Source organism: Pagrus pagrus (assembly GCF_965226575.1).
Source record: "Pagrus pagrus genome assembly, chromosome: 6".
Classification (NCBI taxonomy): Eukaryota; Metazoa; Chordata; class Actinopteri; order Spariformes; family Sparidae; genus Pagrus; species Pagrus pagrus.
In genome coordinates this window covers 31,145,510-31,169,565 of record NC_140190.1, presented here as the reverse complement: position 1 = coordinate 31,169,565, position 24,056 = coordinate 31,145,510, and the positions used below count along the sequence as shown (strand labels likewise).

The 24,056-nt window shown below is 39.7% G+C and overlaps 1 protein-coding gene across 4 annotated transcripts in view; it reads left to right on the top strand.

Annotated features, from left to right (window-relative positions):
• Window positions 1-1,113: 1,113 nt before the first annotated feature.
• ghrhrb (growth hormone releasing hormone receptor b) overlaps window positions 1,114-24,056 on the top strand; it is a 45,832-nt gene continuing 22,889 nt past the window's right edge. For 3 of the 4 annotated variants that reach the window (XR_014622830.1, XR_014622831.1, XM_084356022.1), the window contains exons 1-3: window positions 1,114-1,363; window positions 11,385-11,493; window positions 21,812-21,916. Coding sequence is in view for 2 of the 4 variants with exons in the window: in XM_084356022.1 (XP_084212148.1) it covers window positions 1,262-1,363; window positions 11,385-11,493; window positions 21,812-21,916 (316 nt within the window). In the remaining 2 variants the exon portion in view is untranslated. The remainder of the gene's footprint in view (window positions 1,364-11,384; window positions 11,494-21,811; window positions 21,917-24,056) is intronic. The other variant, XM_084356023.1, reaches the window with a different exon arrangement.

Below are 24,056 nucleotides of genomic sequence, written 5' to 3'. Positions count from 1 at the left end.
CCAGAGTATTCAAGCTGGATCTGCTGATTAGATGTGCTGCAGGTGTGTGTGGCAGGAGCACCAGCCCTCCAGGGAAACCATACCCAGCCTCAGAAACGCACCTCTGCCTCACACAGGCAGAAAACACACACCAAGCACAGAAACCCCCCCACAGCAAGTCCAAATCATGACAGTTCAGCACATTTTTTTGATCACATTTGAACTAATCATGCTTTATATAAAACAAGTGATGGAGATAAAATTGGTCATTTCAAAAAGTGTTGAGGACATCTCCTCAGCGGTCCCAGTGTAAATGCAGCAGATGCTTAGAATAACAGCCTCAGCTTACTGGTGTCAAAAAGAAGCACTTTTAGTGGACGTAACTTTGACATCTGTAGTTGCTCGTATTTCGTTGGAGCCATGTTGCAATCGCCAGCTGAGGCCATCTACTGCATCGATTCAACAACTTTTGGTACGAATCATTTACAAACCAAAACATCTAAATATAGGACCCAAATTAAAAAAAATCCCCTTTAAAACCCCAGAGAGATTGAACAAGGCTTTGAAAGGTTATATTAAGTCGCTTTAATCCCCCTAGAAATGACCTTTTCAGTCAGTGATTAGTTCTGAAATGCTGAGACCAGTTTTCTTGATAGATTTGACAATGTTGTGAGGGAGATTTCCCAGGAGAGTGCTTCCAACATGTTTACACCAAACTACATAAAGGCCTTATATTCTGACATTGACAAACATTGAGATTTCCTTGTGGAGTATTTCTGGTTGAAGCCTTCATATTTTGATGATAAAGGTTTTAAAATCTTTTAGAAAAAACACACATTTTGTTTGTATATATGACACATGGACTCACATGTGTGCCACACATAGTAAAACGCAGGACATAAAATATATGAAGTGTTTATAAGATATGTTATGAGACACTCAACCAAAGCAGTCAGTATGAATGTATTTCCATCAGTGTGTGTGTCCAGGTGAACATTTCCTCCGGATCCTCTCTCGTATGTCAGCGCGCAGCTCCGCGCCGCTGCTGCGTCTGTGCGCCCCGCCTCCTCTCCGCCTCTTCAGGGAGGAGCGCACCTTGTTTGGCTCAGTCGAGTCCCGGCTCTCCTCCGCGCGTAATGCGGAGAGTTCCCTGCACCGGACACCACATCCATATCGGCATACAGCTAACAATCGGCGCGGTTCATGGAAGTATTCCTTTGTTCTCGAAGACTGATATTATTCTCGGACATATTTTAGTTGTCAAAGTGAAGAAACATTAGAAATGTTGTGGCACAGCCTGTTCATCTCTGGAGGCTCGAGGTTGAAGCGGATGGTCACATTACTTCACTTGGGTCTGTTCCTGCAGCTGGCGGTGTGGAGAACGGTGAGTCCGCTGACAACGCTCAGGTTAACCTGATCTGCAGGATTTATAGCACCACTTCAGCTGTTTCACACTCATTTATATTTGTAGACAAGTAGCAGTTTTTGCTTCCTGCACATGTAAAGAAACATTCAGCCTACATTTTGCTGTGTGAGCTAGAATCTGCCAATTTGAAAGGTCTGATAAGAGGTCAGGGAGACGAGTTTAATAACATTTTTTGAAATGTTTTTTGTAATTAAGAGACATTAAAAGATTCATTGAAGCACCTGTAAATGAAAAAAAAACTATATTCTTATATATTTTTAAAAACTACATAACTTATTCACTGATGGGAAAAAAAAAATCCTTAATTTGTATTCGTACATCATTAATATTGCTTAGTTTGAATAATTTCTCCAAAACTACACAGCCTCTTCTCACAGCCATTTAACCAACATCGTCCACTTTTAATATTGAATATTTGAGTGGTTGCTGATTCATAGGCTATATCTGTCTATTCATTTGTCATTTTCTTCTTTCTTGTTTCCCATTTGGCCATTATTGAACAACATTAGCCACTGTCCTCCTAGTTTGTGTATTTATATGACAAGATAGGATACAGCTTTATGGTATGTTTGAACTGAAATTTATTTTGCATCCTGAGGTAGTTCCAAAGACGTTTACACACAGTTTAAACATAGAGTGACACATGACAAAGCACACCATAAAGTTAACATTAAAACATTCATCCATCCATTATCTGTAACTGCTTATCCTTTAGCAGGGTCGTAGGGGGTTGGAGCCGATCCCAGCTGACACTGGGTGACCACAAAACATATCACATAATATCCTCAGATTCAGATCATAGTTAGCAGAACATTGAATATAATCTTCATGTTTAATTATGTCCATATCCCTCCCTTGAGCGGTCATGGTGGAATAAAGGGGGGAATAAAGTCCAGTCAGACTGTTATAGATTCAATACCAAGCAGTTTTTAAACAAATGTTATACTATTTTTTTAACATTTCATTTTCTGTACTTGTTTTGGCAAGTTGCTGATGCATTTCACACAACTTCTGATGGAAAATAAAGTTATCTGAATTTGAATCTGAACAACTTAAAATAAATTCCAAGGTGGAAAAGTGATGAGAGATGAGAAGCTGTTTTCAGCAGGTATTGATGTGCTGCCCTCATGTTGTCTGACGTGTCTGGATTGAAACATTAGGGTGGTTGTCACACTTATTACTTCTACTGAATCCCTTAAAAACTGCATCCTTAATAAATTCCCACACATTTATTTAGGCACATTTATTTGTATAGCACAATTCAGACACAAGGCAACTCAAAGTGTATTACAGGGGCACAAAATTACAATGAAAAACTTAAAAAATCGTATTTAAAATACATTAAAAACAAGGGCATAATATTAAAACAAGTTAAGAAATAGGAAAATAATCTAAAACAGAATAGGTTTAAAAGAGACAAGACTAAAGAATAAAAAAGTCACAGTGCAGTTCAAAGCCTTAAAAATGCTTCAATAAAAGGCAGTGGCAAACAGAAGAGTCTTGAGCCGTGATTTAGAAGAGGTGAGAGTTGGAGCAGACCGCAACAGCCTAACACATCTCCTGCATCGGAAAGCCTTCTGATAGGCATATTTTTATACTTATATAACAATACAAAGAACAATGTAATAAACCATAATACTCGACTCATCCTGATGTCAGTGACGCATATTGTCACATGTGCCAACCAACTCCAAAGAGAATCCCAACTGGGATCTTTTGTTAGTGACTAAGCTAACAACCACATTGTGTAAAAGCCAACACATCCTCAAACCTAAACGACTGAACAGGTCGATTGTCAGCATCTCCCAGAACACCATATATCACTGTTCCCTAAACCACATGGCCGTCTAACCCAGCAAAACAGCAACAGCAACCTAACCCAACTGTCCATCCCAGATCTCCATCACCTTTTATACTATTCTCCTCACTTCCTCCTTTGCAGCTGTGATAATGACTACAGTTGCTAGAGGTTGACATAAATATGGGTCATATTAACCTGCTTGCATTTTCCAGCTGTGGTGGTTTTCCTGATGATGACGGGCTCCTAAAAGCCTTGACAAAAAAACACAGAAGAGCTGAATATTAACATTTTGACATGAAAAACACTACAAGTTCTCTCACCTCAATGTCAAGTGTCTTATTCCTGAAATTAACCTGTAGCTGACCTCTGAACCCAAACTGTGAGATCAGGGTCAAGCTAGATGTTATTAATGTGACAACCAACCCTGTTCACCTCTACCTGATGGATGACTAATTTATCGTACATGGTGTCAAACATGTGACTTAACTTCATTACTGGCTGAGCAGTGTACAGGTTTAATAGTCCAGACTTTTTCACTATGAACCTGACTGTTACTTTTTGCTTTATTTCAGTGTCAAATTTATAAAATTTGATGAATGAAAGATAAATATCAGAGAAACTTTCAACTATCAACAGGAGCAACACTGATGAAACCACACATACATTATTATACCTTCAAATGAATAATCAATCAATAAAAAGAACAGATCCATCGTTGTCTCATGTGGCTCCATTAACACTGGACACTTGACTCTGCTGCCTTCGGCTCCAGACAGCAAAGAGAAAGCATTAATATCTTCTCTTATTTCTCTGCACACACATGCAGAAAATTCAGGGTTGAGAATTTTCCTGTTTTATTCCATTTTAACCTTATTTGAACTGAATGCCATTGTGAATGTCTTCTCCATCAGCTATATGTCGATCAACATAATCCACATTACACATCATCATTTGACCTATTGTTGATATAAAAATAATACTTTGCGGCTTTAAAATAGTTTCATACCTCTGGTGGCTCTAAGAATTTGTGATTTTGTGAGTTGGCTCCAACTTTTTTCTCAACCCAATCACCAGAATAAATGTTACTGAGTACTTAGTACATTTGTGTAAAACCACAGATAAGTAAAAACTGAAAGTGTCTGTTTTAGGTTGAATTTGTGTTTCTCTCATGTCACAACGCTGTGCTTATGTTCTGGCTAGGTTTAGGTACAAAATTCACTTTGTTAGGGTTAGGAAAACATGATGGTTTGGTTTAAAATACCTGTTTTAGCAGCCATACACATGGATGGAGATGGTCCGGCTTCCTGTAAAAAATAGCCGGTTTGATGCCACATAAAACGTCTGGAAATGTTTCTAGGTTTCCTTAAAAATATCCAGTGGTGTGACATGAACTGCGGTCAGCCGTTTGGCCTTACCAGCCACATCCTGATATGAAAGATGCCTAAAAAGAACATAATGTGAACGGGATATGCTGTGTTTGATACAAATGTCAACCCTGGACGTATCTGTAGTTTGCAGTTATGTTAACCGCTAACATCATATCCTGGTGACTGGGCTGTGATTCTCAGGAGAACGATCCCAAATTAAATTTGAATAGGTGTTATTTACACCCACTACTTAACATACAGTTGAGGAGTTTCATTTATATCAATGCAGCATCATTTATAACTCATCGTGTGTTTTTTTATGTCAAATCTTTATCTGCAAAGTAATTTATGATTAGAGATGAATGTTGTGGAATAAAACATTACAGTAATGTCCTCCAGTATGTGGTGGAGCAGTATGAACAGTGTAGTCCACTCAACTTCCGAATTAGTTGACTTTACTAGAAAACTGCGTAGAAACCCATTGCCTTAAACCACGCAAGTTTTTACACAAGGTGAAACTAAACAGATCTAGTTGTACAAATTTAGACACATAATTAAATGTAGTAGACATATCTAGTTTACATTAGTAGGCTTTACTCAAAACCATTAGTTCACATAAATTCTGTCTTTTCAGGAGTTCAAGTTGTACAGATAACTATCTTAAGTTAAATAAACACAACATAAATTAAGACTAATCTTTAAAGAACTACCCTTTAATTTACATATCTTAACCATCAAGTTCCTATGAAAGTCTCTTGAAGAGTCAATACAATCCTTCAACTTGCTGATAGTTATTTGTTCCAGTATTTGAGCACAAATAAAACAATTTTTCCATATTTTCACCTGATTGCAAAATGTGATTAGGTCCAAGCTGAATTCAATAATAACCTTTATCATGGTTAGCAATGTCTTCATTATTGTAGGGAGAAAAAATGAAAAGAAAAGAAAAAAACGTGACTTATACTGAAATGTATTAAAGACACACATCAAACATCAATCATATATGTTTTCTTCAAACTATGAAAAAGAAGGTCTCCAGAGAGTTTTTACTCTCATTTAACAATGCATGCTGCTAATTTGCTTTGGATCAGGCCCCTCCCTTCCCTTTTTATAAACTTAAAATACTAAGTAATATGTGCTTAACATGATCATTGTACTGCATATTTCATCATTTCATCAACAACTAATTTGATTTTGCAATGGCAGAGGGGTTTCACAAAATATAAAAGAATAATCAACAAGCGCTCAAAAGTTTAATTAAAATTAAATCTGGGTTTACAGTGTACATTGATATAAAGTGCCACAAATATGTACTTAAATACAGTATATAAATACATTCCACTGCTTGTGGAGTTTAATAAAAGGACACTCAGGTTTTCTCTTCAGATTTTTAACAGAAGGCACTTCCAGAGTTTTTGAACCCTGATGTCAAATGACACTCTACCTTCTGTGTCCAGCTTGAGGCCATTCATGCCTCTGCCTAACAAACAAGCCGTGAAACCTTAAAATCAATCTTAAAGGCCACAGTCCAAAGAGGTCATGTGGAAGAAATGCAATCCAGTTATTCTCGATTCTGTGAGTTATCTTTCCTGGTGGCTGAATTTTGTTCAAAAGGAAGGCAGTTAGTTGATTTTGGGGGAAAGAATCAGTGACAGTCATCCAGGTGCTGGAAACGAAGGCAGGAAGGATTGATGCTGAGGCTGAAGGAATAATGGAAGTTTTAAACCAAAGTATTGGACAAACTCAATGTGAAACTCATGGTGATGCTAAAGTCAAATCAAAGGATTGACAAAGGTATTAGAATTCATCATCTGGCGAACAAGAACATTGGTACAAGATTGTGTGCAAGTCCAGTTGAGATGTTTCCAACCCAGTCGCCAGAATAAATGTCAGCAATGTACATTTCTGCAAACCACGGATATGTTGAAACTTTACATTTCTTGATCTTGCAACTTTAGGTTTTGTTAGGTTCAATTTTCAAGTTTGTGACAACGCTGTGCTCATGGTCTGGCTACAGACAGGCCTACACTGGTGTCACACAAATGTTAAAACGCAGTCTGAAACTCTGATCACTGGCTTTCAGCCTTCTCTGTCTAGGTGTAGCTCCACATTTATAAAAGGGACCGAAACGCAAACAAAGACACACAGAGACAGGCAGGTTGAAAACAAAAAAACAGCTTTATAACCAAGATGAAGTCCCAAAATCCAAAATGCAAGCAACAAAAAGACAGGCGACAAAAAGGCAACAGTCAGAATCGAGGAAAACTAAAGAGTCACATAAAAACAGAGGAAAACCATGAAGCTGGTATCAGGAACACGTGAGGATTGAGGAACAGATGCCTGAGACACAGACGAACCAACAAAACATGAAAGAAGAACACAGCATTAAATACACAGGGAGTGATTAACTCATGGAACACAGGTGAGCATGAAAAGGGGCAGGAAAAAAGACAAAGACAGGAAGGGGAAGTAACACGAGACATGAGGATCTAATCTACGAAATAAAAAGGAAATGATTGACCAAAAACCCAAACCATGACCATAACAGGTCTGGTAGATATTTCAATATGGTACGTATGACACGTGTCCGTGGTAGCAGAAATGTTACCTGCCAACATTTTATTCCGGCGACTGGTCTGGATTTTTCAGTGGACAAGTGAAAACTTTGACCTTAAGTTTATCTCCAACAATGTGAATTTACTATTTGATGTCGACAAGATGGGACGTGAGTGAGAGGAGACGTCTTGATGTATCATTATCATCATCAGAATGAGGAGAAATTGTGAGTAACTTGACCCGGCGGTAAGATTTAGATTGAAAACATTGATTGGCCAGTAATAGACACACACACAAACGCACTTACACACTCGATCTCTAATGACATCAGAGACCTGGTGATTACCCGTCCTTTGTATCACTGTGAATGTAAATGATGGCAGCTCGGTAAAGACTGGCTGCAGGCGATCGGCGCCCTGCAATAATGACCCGCTTCAGACAGTGATTGAATTTAAATGAACATAAACTGTTGCCATTCGGATCAAGGGTTACAATAATTAAAGTTGCATGCTCAAATGGCACTCCAGCTCTTCAACCAACCATACAACAACCCACCCATACACACACACACACATGCACGCACACACACACACACACACACACACACACAATCTGATTTTATCATTCTGCTTCATAAAGTTGGAAGAAACCTCTGCCGGCTCTGGACCTCATCGCAGATTCTCTGCACATCACTAAACTGTAAAATGACACATTGTGTCTCTTCATGTTGTGCTGCTATCTCGCTTCTCGCATGAAAGAGGTTTGTTCCATAAACCTGCGGTGCAGATATGACAGATATGATGTCTTGTGTCACGGCGAGGCTGCGCTGCCAGATCGGGATTTTCAGCAGCACAGACTTTTGTTGCTGCTGTAGGTATAAACTATCAGTGATGTAGGAGTGTTTGGGCCACCCAGTTAAAATAAATCGTGTAAATATTCTCCTTGTGTGTGTTCAGGGGGCACCTTGGATTTATCAGACTCCCTAAATATAAAATGAGAGTATTTAATGTAGAAGATAAGGAGGATATATCATCATGATTCATGTTGATCCAAGCATATCAGTCTGTGTCTGTGTTATGAATGAACTGTTAGAGTTATTTATCAGAGAGACTGGCTTTACTCTACAGTATACAGCAGTAGATCTGTACATATGAGTTTGCATGTAAATATATAAATCAGAATAAGTAAAGACATTTATTGAAATCAAATAAATAATCTTTGATTTATGAATCAGCCTGAGGGGGACATGGATGTCTGCACTAAATTTCAGGGCAATCCAGCCATCAGTGGTCAAGACCTTCACATGTGGCTCAGTCAAAGCCACATGTGAATATCCTGGTAAGAGTGTCATCAAAGTAATCAGGATCCATTGTCTTGGAACAATGATTGTCTGTACATTTGCTGAATACCGGCCTGTAGATGTCGACATATTTGACTACATAAGGTGCTACTCAAGGAAAGGTGATCTCCAAAATTACTGGAATTCATCTACTGGGGTTCATGAATGTTTGACAGAATTTTATGGTAATATATTTAAAAGTTGTTGAGACAGTGTGTTTTCAGAAATATTGATATATTGTTTCTAAATATCTGAAAAGGTTTCAATACTCATTTTCTGCAGTACCAGTTGAGCCTTACTCTCTCTTTTCTCTGACAGCAAGTTGACACACTCAGTGCTGCACTCTTCATCTCACTCTTCTAACTATGGTCAGAAATAAATTCACTTAGATACTGTAGTGCTTAACACACAGTACACAAGCCTTCATATGTTTAAATAGAAAAAAAAAGGATAATCTATACCTGGGACGCAAGACACAAACTCTGATCTTTGGTGTCAAATCTACACTACACTACAAGATCATAGCAATATATGTTTCTGCAAACCATGGATATGTGAAAATGTTTTCAATTTATTCTTGTGGTTTAGGCACAAAGCCCTGGTTGGTTAGGGTTAGAAAAAGATCATGTTTTGGTTTAGGATGAGATGTGCTGATGTCTCGTAACCACAAACATGGCCTGAAAATGTTACCTCATCAAAAATGTCCAGTGTTTTCATGCTTACAAATGTTGAAACGCTGTCTTGGGCTGTGGTCTCTCCCCTCCACTTGGCAAGAGAGTCAGCTCATGTACACATGATGTGAACATGATATGACACGTAGAAATGTCAATATGATAGTATGACAAGAACAAATTTGAATGTACTCTCAGTTTGCAGACTGCCAGCATTATATTTGGCAACTGGGTTGTAATAGGCAGCAATAACTCCAGGACATATGATGCAATTTAACAGTATATAAATGTTATATTTAGTTTTGTACATTTACATGTACATTTTAGTACAAGTTGTAATACGACAAAGGGACACTTCTACAAATCTTTTTTCTCTCTTTTCATGCTTTTGATTTTGCTCAGTTTTAACTCAGAGGAGAGACTCCCAACACGATAACGAGCCATGTCTTTATTTTTAAGCTTCTAAACAATGAAGGTTGTATGAAGGACAGACACATATACACACTGCAGAGACACACAGATTGATCTATAGTCAACACCAGCTGTAGGATAAGATGTATGGTAAGCCTGCAAGAGGTCAGGAGGTTTTTCTGTCCAGTCACAGCAAGCATCTCCCCTCTCGTGTTAATACCAAACACTGCAGCGCTAAGAGAGGATGAGGTCAAATGTCAAGCTCACCTGCAGTGTCTCCATAGGTGTTCCACCTGCGAAGCTTCACACATTTCAAACGAAATACATTCAAACACATCAAAGCAATTAAAGGGATTATTTCTCATGCATCCACCTTGTTACGTGAATTAATTTAACTGCAGGGTGGAGACGCAGCTTGAATATACGTGACATTTATGTTATATGTGTAAATGTATACATCTAAGATTATTATAGATCTTTCCAGGTCAACAGGTTTCTGTCCTCTTCACATTTGTCAGAAGATGTGAAAGGAACTGCGAGGCAGGGGAGTCTTGACAGTAGATGTCAGGACTTTAAGAGGAAGTCGTTCAACTCCCACATGTCTGCTGTCGGGTGGTGATTACCATGCAGAGGTTCATCACTGGATTGGAACCACCAACATCCTCAGGGTTTTCAAGTAGGGTGAGCGGCAGGGCAACGATATGTATTAAACAAGGACTGGATTAAACTCACATGAATCTTGGGCAGACAGAGAAAACATTAAAAACCTAGATACTCAAACACCTGCTATCAACAGCTATTAAACAAAAACTGATTATAAAGGGATTTCAACATTTTCAAAGCAGTCACTGCAGACATAAAATGTACTTTTTGCATTTAAATGGCTCCATGTTTGAGGCAGTGAACCAAAAACCCTGGTGAAAAACTCCCACAGCACCATTCCTCGATCAGTCTGCTTTATGTAGGAATCAGTGTTGAACCAGTTGAACCGCCTCAGTACGTTTAAACTGACATTAAACAAAATGAGTGAAACCATTGATGCATCCATTAATTCCTGTACCATATGGATTCTGAATCCATGTGACAAAGAGCATTAAGCCTTTAAGTGTTGTAGTGCCGGCGCCTCAGGTGCTGCGCTCTTCCTAGCTCCACACCTCGAGGATCAATTCGTCTAATGACCTGCTATCCTGCTGTAACACAGATCCCATTTAAATTGCCTGTAGCCAGTGATATCCCCACATCTGTAGTTCTGACGCACAAAAGCTTTCAGAATTCTGGAAAAAATTCAGATCTCAAATCATTTTATTTTACAGTATTTATTTTACTAATCCCAAGCCTCCCAATGTATGACTTTATTAAAAAAAAAAAATCACGTTTTTTTGCCCATATAAAAAAAATTTACTTGACAAATAACATACCTTCACCCAAAATACGTAACATTAACATTACACGTTCTATCAACGAAAATGGAGCAGAAGGAGGAAACATATATTTCCTGCCTCTTTTGTAAAATAGCATACTGTAGATACAGATGGCCATCCCTTTTTTGTTCATCTTTTTTTTTTTTCACAAATCATCTAAAAAAAAAAAATCACATCATCCAAAATAGTGTGCTGTAGGTGATATTGTTGTATAAAATACTTGTATTGGTGTTAAATGAAGATTGTAGTAGCTCATTACCTTTTCCATTGTTTGCCTCTGACATTCCTGATTCCTGCTGACTTCTGGTGTCATCGTCAGTGTAAACACTGACAACACACTGTGGCTGCCCGCTATCACCATTACTGCACTGCTGAGTGATTTCATGTGTAACTCTGCTCTTCCCTGCTCTCAGGCGGAGGCCATGCACCCAGACTGTGCCATGGTGGTTCAGCACATGAAGGCTCAGGAAGAATGCAACCAGATCCTCAAAAAGGAGGAGAACAACCACTCCACAGGGACAGGTCTGTGGGTATTATGATCACGTTGTACGAACAAAGATTTTCATTTGAGAAGCACTCTGTGTGGGCTCGAGTCATGTTGTAAAATTACAGACAACACGACTGAATTTGACAGAAAAATTATGGATTTTACAGGAGTTTACTGTCAGGAGATGCTGTTTTTTCTTTTTATGACAAATCCTCCTCCTCTTGACCATGTACATTTATACATTTCACTGAGACTCATTAAAGGCTTCTTCTCTTCACCTTCTTCAGAGGGTGTTAAAGGGAGTGAAAGGTGTTGGAGCTTCAACAGTAAATGTCAGGAGTTGAAGACAAAGCCAGCAAGCTCCCACATTTCCTCTGTTCAGGGAATTGATTTTTGTGTGGTGGTTCCTCATTAAGGGATAACCACCAGGTTACAACCACTGGAAGACTAGAAACAACTCTCAAAATCAAATTTATTGGTAGATACAAAATATGTATTCAATAAAAAGATAATCTAATGACACTCATACAGTGTTTTTAGTGGTTCTGTTGAATTTTCTTGAAACTAAAAAGGTTTAAACCTCATCAGCTCCAAAAAGCAACAAAAGGAAATATTTGAAAATTTCAGACCTAAATAAGAGACTAAACTAACTAAGAGACCAAATTATGTGACATCAGTTCTGAAAATGCAAACCAAAGCAAAAATGACATATCTTAAGATATCACAATCCAAGGTCATCATACAGTTGCACGGTGCATCACCACACCAAACACTTCTCTTAAAAGGAAGGTTCCCCAAAAATGAAAATTCAGTCTTTATCTCCTCCCCCCATGCTGATTGAAAGTTGGTTCATAGTCCACAAAACATTTCTGGAGCTTCACAGCAAAACAGTCTTGCAGCATTCTCCTAAACAACTGAAGTAGCTGGGGACTGTAAAAAACAAGCAAAAATAAGCATAAATAGGCTCCATACAGCTCGTCTGTTGTCATCCAAGTCTCCAGAAGCCCTGAGATCCCAAATTGAAAATGACGTTATTTACAGCGTTTTCAACTCAAGCATGTTGCATTCCTGTCAACCTGTTAAATGCTTTTACTCTAATTTCTCCATTTAGTGTCAACACTTCTGCATTAGAGTTTTTAATGTGAAAAGTGGAGACTTTTTGGTACTTGCATGTGAAGAATACAGAATACATTAAATAACAAATACATGCATCAAAATTCCATCTTATCTATACAATAGATTAAACCACCCTCCTTCAAACCACATCTGTATGTGAGGCTCATGGCAGCGCACACAGCAGGCTGCTCGGTGCCTTCCTGCAGTTGATGATTGCAGAAGTTTAATCAAAAGCACAGTGAGCACATTTGCTTCCTGTTATCAAATGACTGTCCTTCACTTGGCAGAGCAGCCAAAACAATCAGGGGAACTAATCAGGTGAGGAGATGTCTGGATTAAAAGAAGCTGGCCGACCCTGTTTCATGTCCGCAGCTCAGGTAGAAGGTGAGCCAACTGAATCAGAGGAGATTCATCCATTATCCTCCCTTCAGTGGCTCAGAAGAGAAAACTCAGTGACTGGAACAGCTTGTCCTTCAGGAGGACCGCACTTCATTTTCCATCTGAGATGCTGTGTGAAAGCACGTCCATGACACCTGACACGATGACACACGACTTCTCTTTGTTTTGAAGTGTTCTGAGTTATTCGATTCGAGGCAGGTAAGCTCTGTCTGTGCACCCTGAGAAGGTTGATGAAAGCCACAGTTGTAAAGGCAGTCGTCGGCTCGGCTGTGGGACCGCCTGTGCACGGCACAGCTGGTGTCGCTCAGAATTAATTGCATCATTTGTCTTCCTTTCCTGTGATCATCCAAAGCAAAGACGTGACAATTAGCATTTTAAGCTGCAGGTATGAGACACCTCGAGCTCGGACTGAACACTGATGAAGTAAACTGAGGCACCGCTTCACTTCTTCAGTCAGCTTTTACAAAACTGGACTGTCAGGAGGGAGAAACAGTCCCAGCTGTATGGTCTGACAAACACAGGAGCATCAAATCAGTCAAGATTTTAGGGGCAGACACAAAGTGAAAAGATCAATCTTCAAGGTTCATTTATTTGTCATTCTCCAACACAGATTTCCACTTGGAGTCCCTTTACGGTTCACAAGAAAAATACAATGTTATAGTGGAGTGTTGAGGATAACTTCAGGAGTCTCACAGTCTGAGGAAAGAAGCTGCTCTGTAGTTTGGTGGTATGGCAACGGATACTTCTCTATCTGTTGTCAGGTGGCAGCAGGGTGAACTCATACAAGTACAAAGTGCTTTTTTACATGGGAGTGAATTTAATGGCAGTACAATGTTAAAATGTCTGTTTCACACTCAGCTCCTGACAGGAAGCTGGGTTACTCCTTGTTTCCACAGAGATCTGTGTATGTATGTGAGTCAACCCACAGTCCGTTCACTCTTATGGCAACGTCTGTGTTCTCTGATGTGTTTGCCAAACTCCTCCTTCCATCTTCCGTTCAGTGTCACGTGACTATAAACTAATTACATCCCCTGTGGCAAAGCAGAACCGCTGTTTCTATTCTGATTGCCGTTTGTGTTCAATACGTGACCATTTACTAGGAGACGAGAGGAGTAGAAAACAGGTCGGCTTTAGCCCCGCTTCCTTTGTTACTTTATACTGTTTAAGCTTCATTATTAGAAGGTAGGTCAGCTCAATTTATGGGAATTTATGTCAATTTCCGCTCCTAGTCGACTTTCGAGAGGATAGACTGTTAACAAAACTCCATTCTGAAAGCAGGTGTCCTATTTTTGTAGCAATAAAAACTGCAGTTAGAATCTTTTAAGTTTTGCTTCAATTTACAAGCACAAACTGTGCACGTCCTTTTTCACAGTAACCTCATTAACCAACCTGCGATGAAGTGTTTGCCACAGACGGACACGTATTGACTGTAAGCTGAGGTGGTTTTTATTGTTTGATGTCTACAATTCGACACAGCAGCTTTCAGACGTGGTGCATTTCTTTTCAGTCTGGTGCAGACACTGTCACAGCGTTTGTTTTCACACAAAAGGAGCGCGGTTGTTCAGGCAACAGGTATGCCTGCTGTCATCTATATGACTTTGAGCAAAATATTTCACTAAACCTCCTTACACATTTGTTGCCATGCATTATTGTCACTGTTTCTTTCTCATTAAGGCTCCACGTGCCTATCAAAACAGAGAAAAACAGCTTCCCTTTTTGATAAGCAGTGGCGTTTCTGTCCATCCGTAATGAAATGCATTTCCTTGCGTTGAACACTAACAGATAGAAAATAAAACTGTGCGAACGAGACATTCACAAACTAAACTTGTTTGGATCATAGACATCGGAAAGGTTTTCACCTCGGCTCCTTACACTTACAGTTAAACCAACCAAGCTATCCATAATTCATGAACAGTGAAACAATGAAAACATACTTTTTTAAAGAATTAAAGAGAAAAGCAATAAAAGAAAAAAAATTTGATTAAAGGCATGAAGCTTTGGGAGCAAAACACAGACAATATGACAGGTCAGCCAGAGCTGCTCACCCGCACAAACTGCCAGGTTAACAAAGGATAAAGATCCCACACACAGTCAGTGATTGTGAGCCACCTTTAATGAGCTTCACACTCATTAGTATTCAGACACGTTTTAACACGACTGTCCTGAGGAGAAGTGTTGGGGTCATGTGGGTCAGATCTTCAGTATGTCGCTGATCAAAGTGTTGTAGGCAGTACAGGTGAGAGGAGGACCAGGTAAATGTGGTAAGAGAGATGGATATTAAACGCTTTTATTGTACTTCCATTTTTGGTAGATTTAATGTTGACTCAAATACATTTCAGATGGAATATTGCAAATTTCACTCCTGCATCTATCTGTTGATTTCATTTCATAGAACAGCTCGTTAACATCACTGGTAAAAATAGAACTACATTGTGACTTGTTCTAGCATGAAAAGCGCAGGTGTAGCTAACAGCATTAATTATGGCTCTGTTGTATTTAGACATGCCAGTAAGCCAGCAGGCGCAGTACCTGGGCCCTGCAGTCACACAGCTGAATGGAATGATGCCATGATGAAGGTTATTGCCTCCACCTGAGTTTGGCAGTGAACAGGACCACAGTGAGGACGTCCAGAAATCTGCAAAATGTGATAAGCACACTAGTTTTGACTTCATTGTCCTAATGCAGTGTAGAATTTACTCAACTTATAGAGCGTTTATAAAGCGTTCGACTCCTGGTGATTTTGACCTGACTGATCACATATCTGGTGGCTCTGACATCATTTTCAGACAGCACTGAGTTTGCTAGTTTGCACAGTTGGCTCTTCTTATCAAATTCACAGCGAACAGCAGTTGATATTGAGGTACTTTCCAGACAATTTTTTTGTTTAAATAAGCAAAAGAGCAAGAAAAGGTAGTTAAGTGAGAGTGAAGGACTGTCTTGGTTTGGTCCGTAGGAGCAGAGTTTTAAAATTATTTCTAGCATTTCTGCTAACGTAGCAAGCTAGCCTGCACCTAAAAAAATCACAACAAACTTCTTACCAAAAAGATAGAGGCTAGCAGGTGAGGAGGAAAAAAAGATGTTCGCAAGTGAGTGATTTCTGTGCACACAAATTACTATAATGTGTTCACTTGAAATACTTAAAAGCACAGTATGTCATTTCTGCTGTTAGTGGTCTCTTTATTGAAATACACAAAAGAATTGCTGGGCTAACTGGAGTTGTTGTCTTCATTGTTAAACAACCACCACTGCTGATGACTCAAGCATAAATGTTCACTGACAAGTTATATAATAAAGTCTTATGTTATGTTCTATTTAGTCTTTTTGCCTGACATCCTTCTTCACTGTGACATATCACCTTGTGTTTCTCCAGATGTTATAGTGACGGGGGACCACATGAAATGCACAATTACTTGAAAAAATGAAAGATTTCTCTGGTTTGAACATTGTTGGAAACATTAAGGATAATCTTAAAAAAGTACACAACTTAACATACATACATACATAACAAAGGTCCAGTCATTTTAGACATTTTAATGTCTTTGTGAGACCTGAGTGGCAGGAAAAGGACAGGCAATCCCTAATGATGTATCGCAGCCTTTCCATGGTGAATATGAGTTGTCACCATCAGGACAGAGGAACGTAAAGCAGAATGTGTATTTATCCAACTACGGAAAAGCATCACAAAACTTTTTCATTCTACGTGACGGCCAACATTATGAAAAAGATCACTACAGAGATAGACATTTGTTGGATAATGTTTTTTGTCAAACCAGAAACAACCGCTCACAAAAGTCACCAGGTTCCATTTGCAGAAAAAGTCATTCTATGGTCATAAAACACACTTTATTAAAACCTGACATAAAAACCAGACAAAACTCACCAAACCATCTTGGCTGGTACCTCCACTGTTCCAGCGATCACCAACCCTGGTGCTTGATCCGCCACTTTAACATTTCACAACGTGCACGATACAAACTCCCCAGCAGTTCTACGATGGCAAACCTGACAGCAAATTGTCTCTTTCTAAACCTAAAAGTAAAATCAACCTGTAGGGCAGACAGTTTTAAGAGCTAATAACATTGATTCTTGGAGTTTACTGTGACCACCACCCTGGCTCATTTGTGAAGAAGAAGTTGCTTTTCTTGGGTTGGGTTCAGCTGAATTCTTCACCTCTCCATAAATAGGTACGATTCTGACAGCTCTTACCCCCAACATTTGATTGACAGTGACTCAGCAACATGCTGTCATCAGTCTGATTAAAATGTTAACAAACTGTGATCAGTCAGCATGTCATCACTTTTTTTCCCAATGGAGCCCCGCCCACCTTAAATCAATGAAAAAAAAGTGAGCACAAAAACAGAAAAATCTCATGTGAAAGACTCAAACCTATTCTTACTTTTGCAGGAGTTTTTCAGGGCTTTTAACATGTCAGAATACACCTCAGCTGGTTTATGGCGACATACCTGGTATCAAATTGTTACTAAAAGTAAAGCTGAGGAGTTTAATGTGACCACCACCAAACCCAACTATGTTATTTGACTTTGAAACCACTTGTGTACACATGCCACTTCACATTTTAGAGAAAAATATTGTAATTTTTACTCCATTTTGTCTCCAGCATCCAACCAGTTGCTCAGTACTGTAGGTATTCACCAAAATGTGGACATCGTCTTTGGCGGTTTCACTTTATCGCATTGAGGTTTAACATTCAGTTTGCTTGGATCAACAATGTCATGTTCAGTTTGGGCTTTTGGAGCAGGAGAGAGATTAGATGAGAGATCCAGGGAGGAGAGATGTGCCCTCAGTCTAAACAGAACATAAAACAAACTTTATGTTTCCTTCATCTGTCAGTTCAACTAAACAAGCAGCACCTGAATTTCTGGTCAAGCTCTTTGTCTGTTTAAATATCTCCCTGCTGTCACTTCGTCCTCCTCGTCCTCTCTGTTTCTCCATCCACCTCTGCTTCTCTCTTATCACATAACATTGTTTATTAAAGGGCGGATATTGTCGAACACATCCCAGTGGAGCCTTATTTGCTGTAATATTTGTAACAATATTACAGAAGCAGAAGACGAATGCTTTATAGAACCAGTAGAGAGAGTGTGTGAGAGGTGAACTTGTAGCCAGAGGAGGAATAAAATAGTGAGATATGGCCATACAGGTAAAGAGGAAATACAGGAAATACGTTTAGATTGACATTTGGGGAATCTAATTCTCATTTCCGCATTATGTCTGCCCCTCGGAAATGACAAAGCTTGTCTCATGACTTGTTCCTGATGTTTATTATAGATGACATAAATGTCAGAAGGGTGGTTCGTTGTATAACTGCTGCCGCATGGGCAAAGTCTGCAGACAAGCCACTCAGGTTTGACTTGTTTTACCTTTCTCAGAGAGATAATTCATAAAAGTCAGATGTGTGGATCTAGTTGTCTTGTATATTCGTCACAGTTTTCAGAGTTTAATAATCTTCTAAGCAGCTCTAATGAGGCTACATGTGTTAAAATGTACAGTTTGGGAGCTCTGCAGGATTTCAAAGACAATGTTTTAATGTTTTGCATCGTCTTCACTGATTTTTGTAAATATTTGCTTATTGTGAATTTGATGCCAGCAACATGTTTCAAGCAAGTTGGTACAGGGTCAACAAAAGACTGCTCCAAAAACACCTGTTTGGATCATTCCACAGGTGACCAGATTCATTGTTAACAGGTGGTAGTAGCATGGTTGGGTAGGATTTACACAGAGTCCCATTGTTTTTGTAACAGAGGTTAAACCAACACCACACTCTTTCCCTGTCGTTCACTACCAATGCTCTGGGTTGACTACACTGTAAATTTTAAAAGTTGACTTCAATTTAAATAATGTCAGGAAACCGGTTACCTCAGAATTACCAAGTAAAGTAGACGATTAGATTTTTTTATTATATGAGCTAAAAAATTCTAATGGCTTAAAATTATTAGTCTACTTTACTTGGTAATTTTGAGGTAATCTTTTTTTAACAGTGTGGTTAAAAAACATTGTTCCAAATGGATACTGTATATTAAGACTGGTATAAGATTTTGTACCTTTGATGAATGCTTATAGTGTGGGTTTAGGAATTAAAACAATTCAAAATGTAAAATTGTTAAAGATGTACAAATTACATTTATGTTGACGGGCCTCATGGCTGCATCTCAAGATAGTCCCTGGTGTTTTTAAAGTAACCTTGCATTTCTTACTAAATATATTTGAGCTTGGTTAACTTTTGAATGACCCCAACCCCTACAGAATATGCAAATGTGCTGAGTAGCTGCCTACACTTTGAGTGTGGATCCCTGCATTTTGTAGTTTGTTGTGTGAATGCCTGTATTTGTGCGTGGATGCCTGTTTCTTGTGCACCTTACTGTGAAGCCCTTTTCATTTTGTTGTACATTGTATGACAGTAAACTCTGTACTAAACATAAACATAAAAAAGATAAGTTGAGAATTGAAAAGGAACTATTTAGTAAAGTTTGATCAATTTAATTCATCATTCATGTCTACAAATATGCAACACAACAAAAAGAAATAGAGTTGTCCACATTTTTTCTCAAAATAATGTACGAACGCTTTCCTTTTCCACCCATTCTGGTGTGAATGCAGCCTTCTGCAGCAGAATCACAATATGTATCTTTAAATGCATAAATTATGACACAAGATCAGCCGAGGAACCCAAAAAGAATTAATTTCTTTATTTTGTTGCAATGTTTTCTTTGCCTTCACATGCCTCTGAGTCAGTTCTGTTGTAAAGTGCAGTTCATGCATGTGTGAGCATTATCATGCTGTTGAGGAACGTTACACAACAGCCTGTCACACAGACCACCGACCCGAACAGGATAAGTGAGACCCTGGAGAGGAGATTTTTTGAAAGCATGAAGAGGAAAACGAACAAGTCTTTGTGCTCAGGATGCTCTCTGTTAACAGGACAAAAAGATCCAACCATTAATGAGAAGCACCAGCCTATTTGTCCACTGTATCATCCTGACAGGGTGTCACCAGCTATCCTTTAATTAGCACCTAATGAAGGACCTTACTGTTGACACCTCTCAAAGAAAAGCAGCGTGTCCTTTTATGCTGCTAGAGAGTGGCTTCTCATTACCTGGAGAGCCATTAGGACGTTTACAAAACGGCCTCATGATGTGCCGTTTTCAATCGATGCAGCAGGTGAAAATGTCCTCAGCAGCTCGGTGTTGGTGTTTAAAAGATAACAGACATGTGAGGCAAAAGTGTTCTAAAAAAGAGAGTTCAAAGTGACACTTATCCAGCGAGATGTTTGCTTGCTGTGGCAGGAGAGGCTTCAGCAGTAGCCAGAAGCTGTGTTTTATTATGAATGAGTGTCTCCACGCGCTGCTGTTTTAATTGACACAGGGCCGAGCGGCTTTGATGTACGAAGCGTTGTGGTGACGGAGAGAGAAGGGCTCCTCATTACCGCTCTCTCTCGACCCTCGTCGGGAGCGATGGAGGCTGCGGGGGGAGCTTGTCAGCCATGTGAGGGGAGCAGCAGAGACACAGCGTGGGCTCAGGGGACGTCACCAGATCAAACGCCCCCTGATTTTCCCAGACCGGGGGAAACCCCTCGAAAAATGAAACTAGATTACTGAGCTTCTATACAGATCAAATGATTCTAGATTAGATTTGTGAATAAACGTTAGCAAGAGTTGTAGCATTCAAACGTGTACAAGGTCGAACAAGTCGCTCGTTGACAGAATATTAAGTGTGCTGCATAAAGAGAGGAAAAGAAAGGTCGACCTCTCTGGCAGGATCTGACTCTTAATCGTTTGGCTGGTACCCAACAACCCAGTCGTCAGATGTTGGCAGGATGGCAATGTCTCTGCAAACATTACACTTCTTCAGGTTCTATTTTCAGTTTAATGAGTGTAAGTGATTTCACACTTACAAATGTTAAAACCAAGTCTCAAACTGCAAGATGAGACTTAACAATCAACTATCTTTGTGGTGCATTAAGGAACAGCTGTAACAAATCCTACAGATTACCTTTACCTACTACCTTTAAGTTTAATAGTCTTCAAATTATATGAATATCACCTGAGCTTCAGTTAGCTTTGACCACAAAGTACCACGTATCTATACTTCTATGGTACTAAAGAATGTGGACACGGAGAAGTTCAGTAGTTTCTTCCTCAGATTAAACTCCTCCCTGTACATAAGCCTCAGCGCTGATGGTTTTGTGCTGTTTATCGAGCATCCCAGTGTTCTCCATGGCAAGCCTCTGGGGCTAAAACACAATGGTAAAGGGCAAGCCATACCTGGAGTGCTTTGTGCTCATGATGCACAGGTTAAGCGAACCGCAATGTGGACTTGAAGTGAACCATACTCAGACAACCTTGCAAGGAAGTCTGAGTACCAAGGTCTTCTTTTGTTCTTCTTTTTGAGTGTTTAAGTATGCACAGGAAATGCAGACGTATAGCTCTGAGTTCATTTTGAGGGCTAACAGTCATTAAGGGTGTTTTCACACTTGGTCCCTGAGTAACCAGGGCATCAATGCAAAAGAGAGCTGCTCTCATTGACCTTCCCTGTTTTAAATGAAAATATAGGTTTAAAAAATAGACTTGACTGCATTAGATAATTACATTACCTCCCCTTATCTTGAATCAAATGTAGACATAGAGGGTAAATTGCACGATACATATTGTAGTGAGTTATTTGCTCATCTGTTCTCCAGAGACAAATGTGTCTGCCCATAATAGACAGTAATATTGCTTATTCTCAGGATTTTTTCCTGCACTGTGAGCTTATCATTCAAACTCATCACTAACTTGTGAGGTGATAAACATGATGATGAATGTCCACTTCTTGTCTCAGGTTGTCCGACAGCGTGGGATGAGATCCGTTGCTGGTATCGTGTTGAGGTGGGACAGGTGGTCAGCGTGTCGTGCGCTAATGTCTCCCAGCTGTTTGTTAATAACGGTAAATCACTTCAACTCACTTTTGATGGCTGCTTCAGCTCCATTAGTCTCATTTATCAGATAAATTTTTATTTTATATTTAAGTTTAGTTGTGTGTGTGGGTGGTGATTAGTTTATTATCATATACTTTTCTATGTTGTGCTTTTTTGTTTTACACATTTTCACTTTCTGATTTTATTTCTCAGATGAAATGATTGTATCAGGGCAGAGAAATGATTAATAATCCTGCCAACAATCATACCATCTCTTCATCCTCCCGCTTGTTCTGTGCTGTAAGTTCCTCCATTGTTGTTGTCAGTCAAGACTCTGTCTTAAAGCTCTGGTCTACGATCTGAGAAAGGTTTGAAAAAAGCATCCCCCCCCCCCCCCACACACCCCCCTCCCCTCTGTGCTCCTTAACCCCTCCCCTCTGAGCTTGTATCGCTCTCCCCTCGGAGTCCCGCGACACACCCCCTCCGGCTACAAGCTTTTTTTTTTTTTCTCTTCAACGAACTTTATACCTCCCGCAACAAGCACCAAGAGCAACAAGCCGGCAGAAACCAAACACAGCCCAGCTTTGAATGCGGAGTAACGATGTCGGATTCACAGATAAAGTTATTACAATGCACGTTGAAACTCACGTAAATCTTGTAAGTCATTACAATGTCCACAGCTAAGCTCCACAGCCAAGCTAGCGTAACGTCATTAGCATGCTACAGCTACGTTACCTTACAGCTAGGTAATAAGTTACAACAGCTAAGTTAGCCACTTCTAAAAGTTACTGAGGGCCAAGAGACTAACAGATGCTGCCGTCAGCTTTCATCACAACGATCACTTCCACATTGTGGCTGAAAAACAAACCTGTTTGAGTCTCAGAGCAACTGTGTGTGTCCCAGCTGCTGTCTGAGTAGCACCAGACAGCAGCTAGGACACACACTCACACAGACGGCGACACAAACGTGTCCGTAAACCGTAATCTCTTGTTTATGACAGATAAGACACACAAATACACACATCGTAACGCCTATATGATAATCCATCATATTGATTTAGCAAAGGCTTCGTTGAAAACAAACGGACAAGACCGGGAGGAGGGTTAGCAAAACAGTTGAGTAGTGACCGGCGAGAGGTTGTTATGGAGAAATAAATCCGGACAAATAAAATAAAAATCCAGAAATAAATCCGAAACCCCTCCGCTTCGCTTTGGGGTTTCATCCATCCCTTCATTCATCTTACTTGCTGCTTCATTTAGCTGCCACGAGCAAATAAATAGGCTGATTTGGTGTAAACATGTTAGCAATGTTAGCTTGTTGTTAGCTTACAATGCTAGCATAGAGGCTAACGTCTCCGTCGAACAAGTAAACAAGTGTTGACAACACTGCAGAGACAGACACCGTCTAATAACACAGAAACAAACTAACGGCAGCTTTCACAGTCATAAGCAGCATCGGCATGAAAGTTATCTCTGTCACAACATCCACAATAAAGACGAAGGTTACCTGCTCAACAGAAACGCCGCTGTATCAGCACCGGGTCCATATCTTCACGGACCTTTCGCCACCGTTCAAACGATGACCCGATGTTTATTCCGTTTCGAGCCCTCTTTGTTTCACATCTCCGGTTTGTGTCTTTTCAGTGACAGACTTTCTTTCTTTGACTCTGTCAGTGGGGCGAGCAGAGGCAGCTGAACTGCTCAGGGCAAAACAAACCTCTTGTCCGCTTGTAGTTTCAAATGCGGAAGTGGGTCGGGACCAGACGTGAGCAGGAGCAGGAGAGTGAGCGAGGATTGGATCGGAAAATTGATCCAATAGGAGCCATCCGGGCCAGATGGCTCCTATTGGATCAATTTCTTTTCAGTTTTACAGACACTAGAGAGAATGGATTTTTTTGGTTCCTTTTACTCTTCACATTGTGTGGGTGGTACTATTGGGTCATAACCACCATCTAAATGATGTTAATAATAATAACAAATCTTTCAAATCGTAGACCATAGCTTTAAGGCCATGTTGACTTTGGCGTGTAGAACAGGCTTTGTGAAGGGAAGAGTGATTTTTCAGATGCTGAAAAACTGTCAGATGGAACTTTTACAATGTAATGAACATGAGCTCACTGCATCCATCTCTCAGTTTTCAGTGAGTACAGTGACCAGGTTATATTTAGAT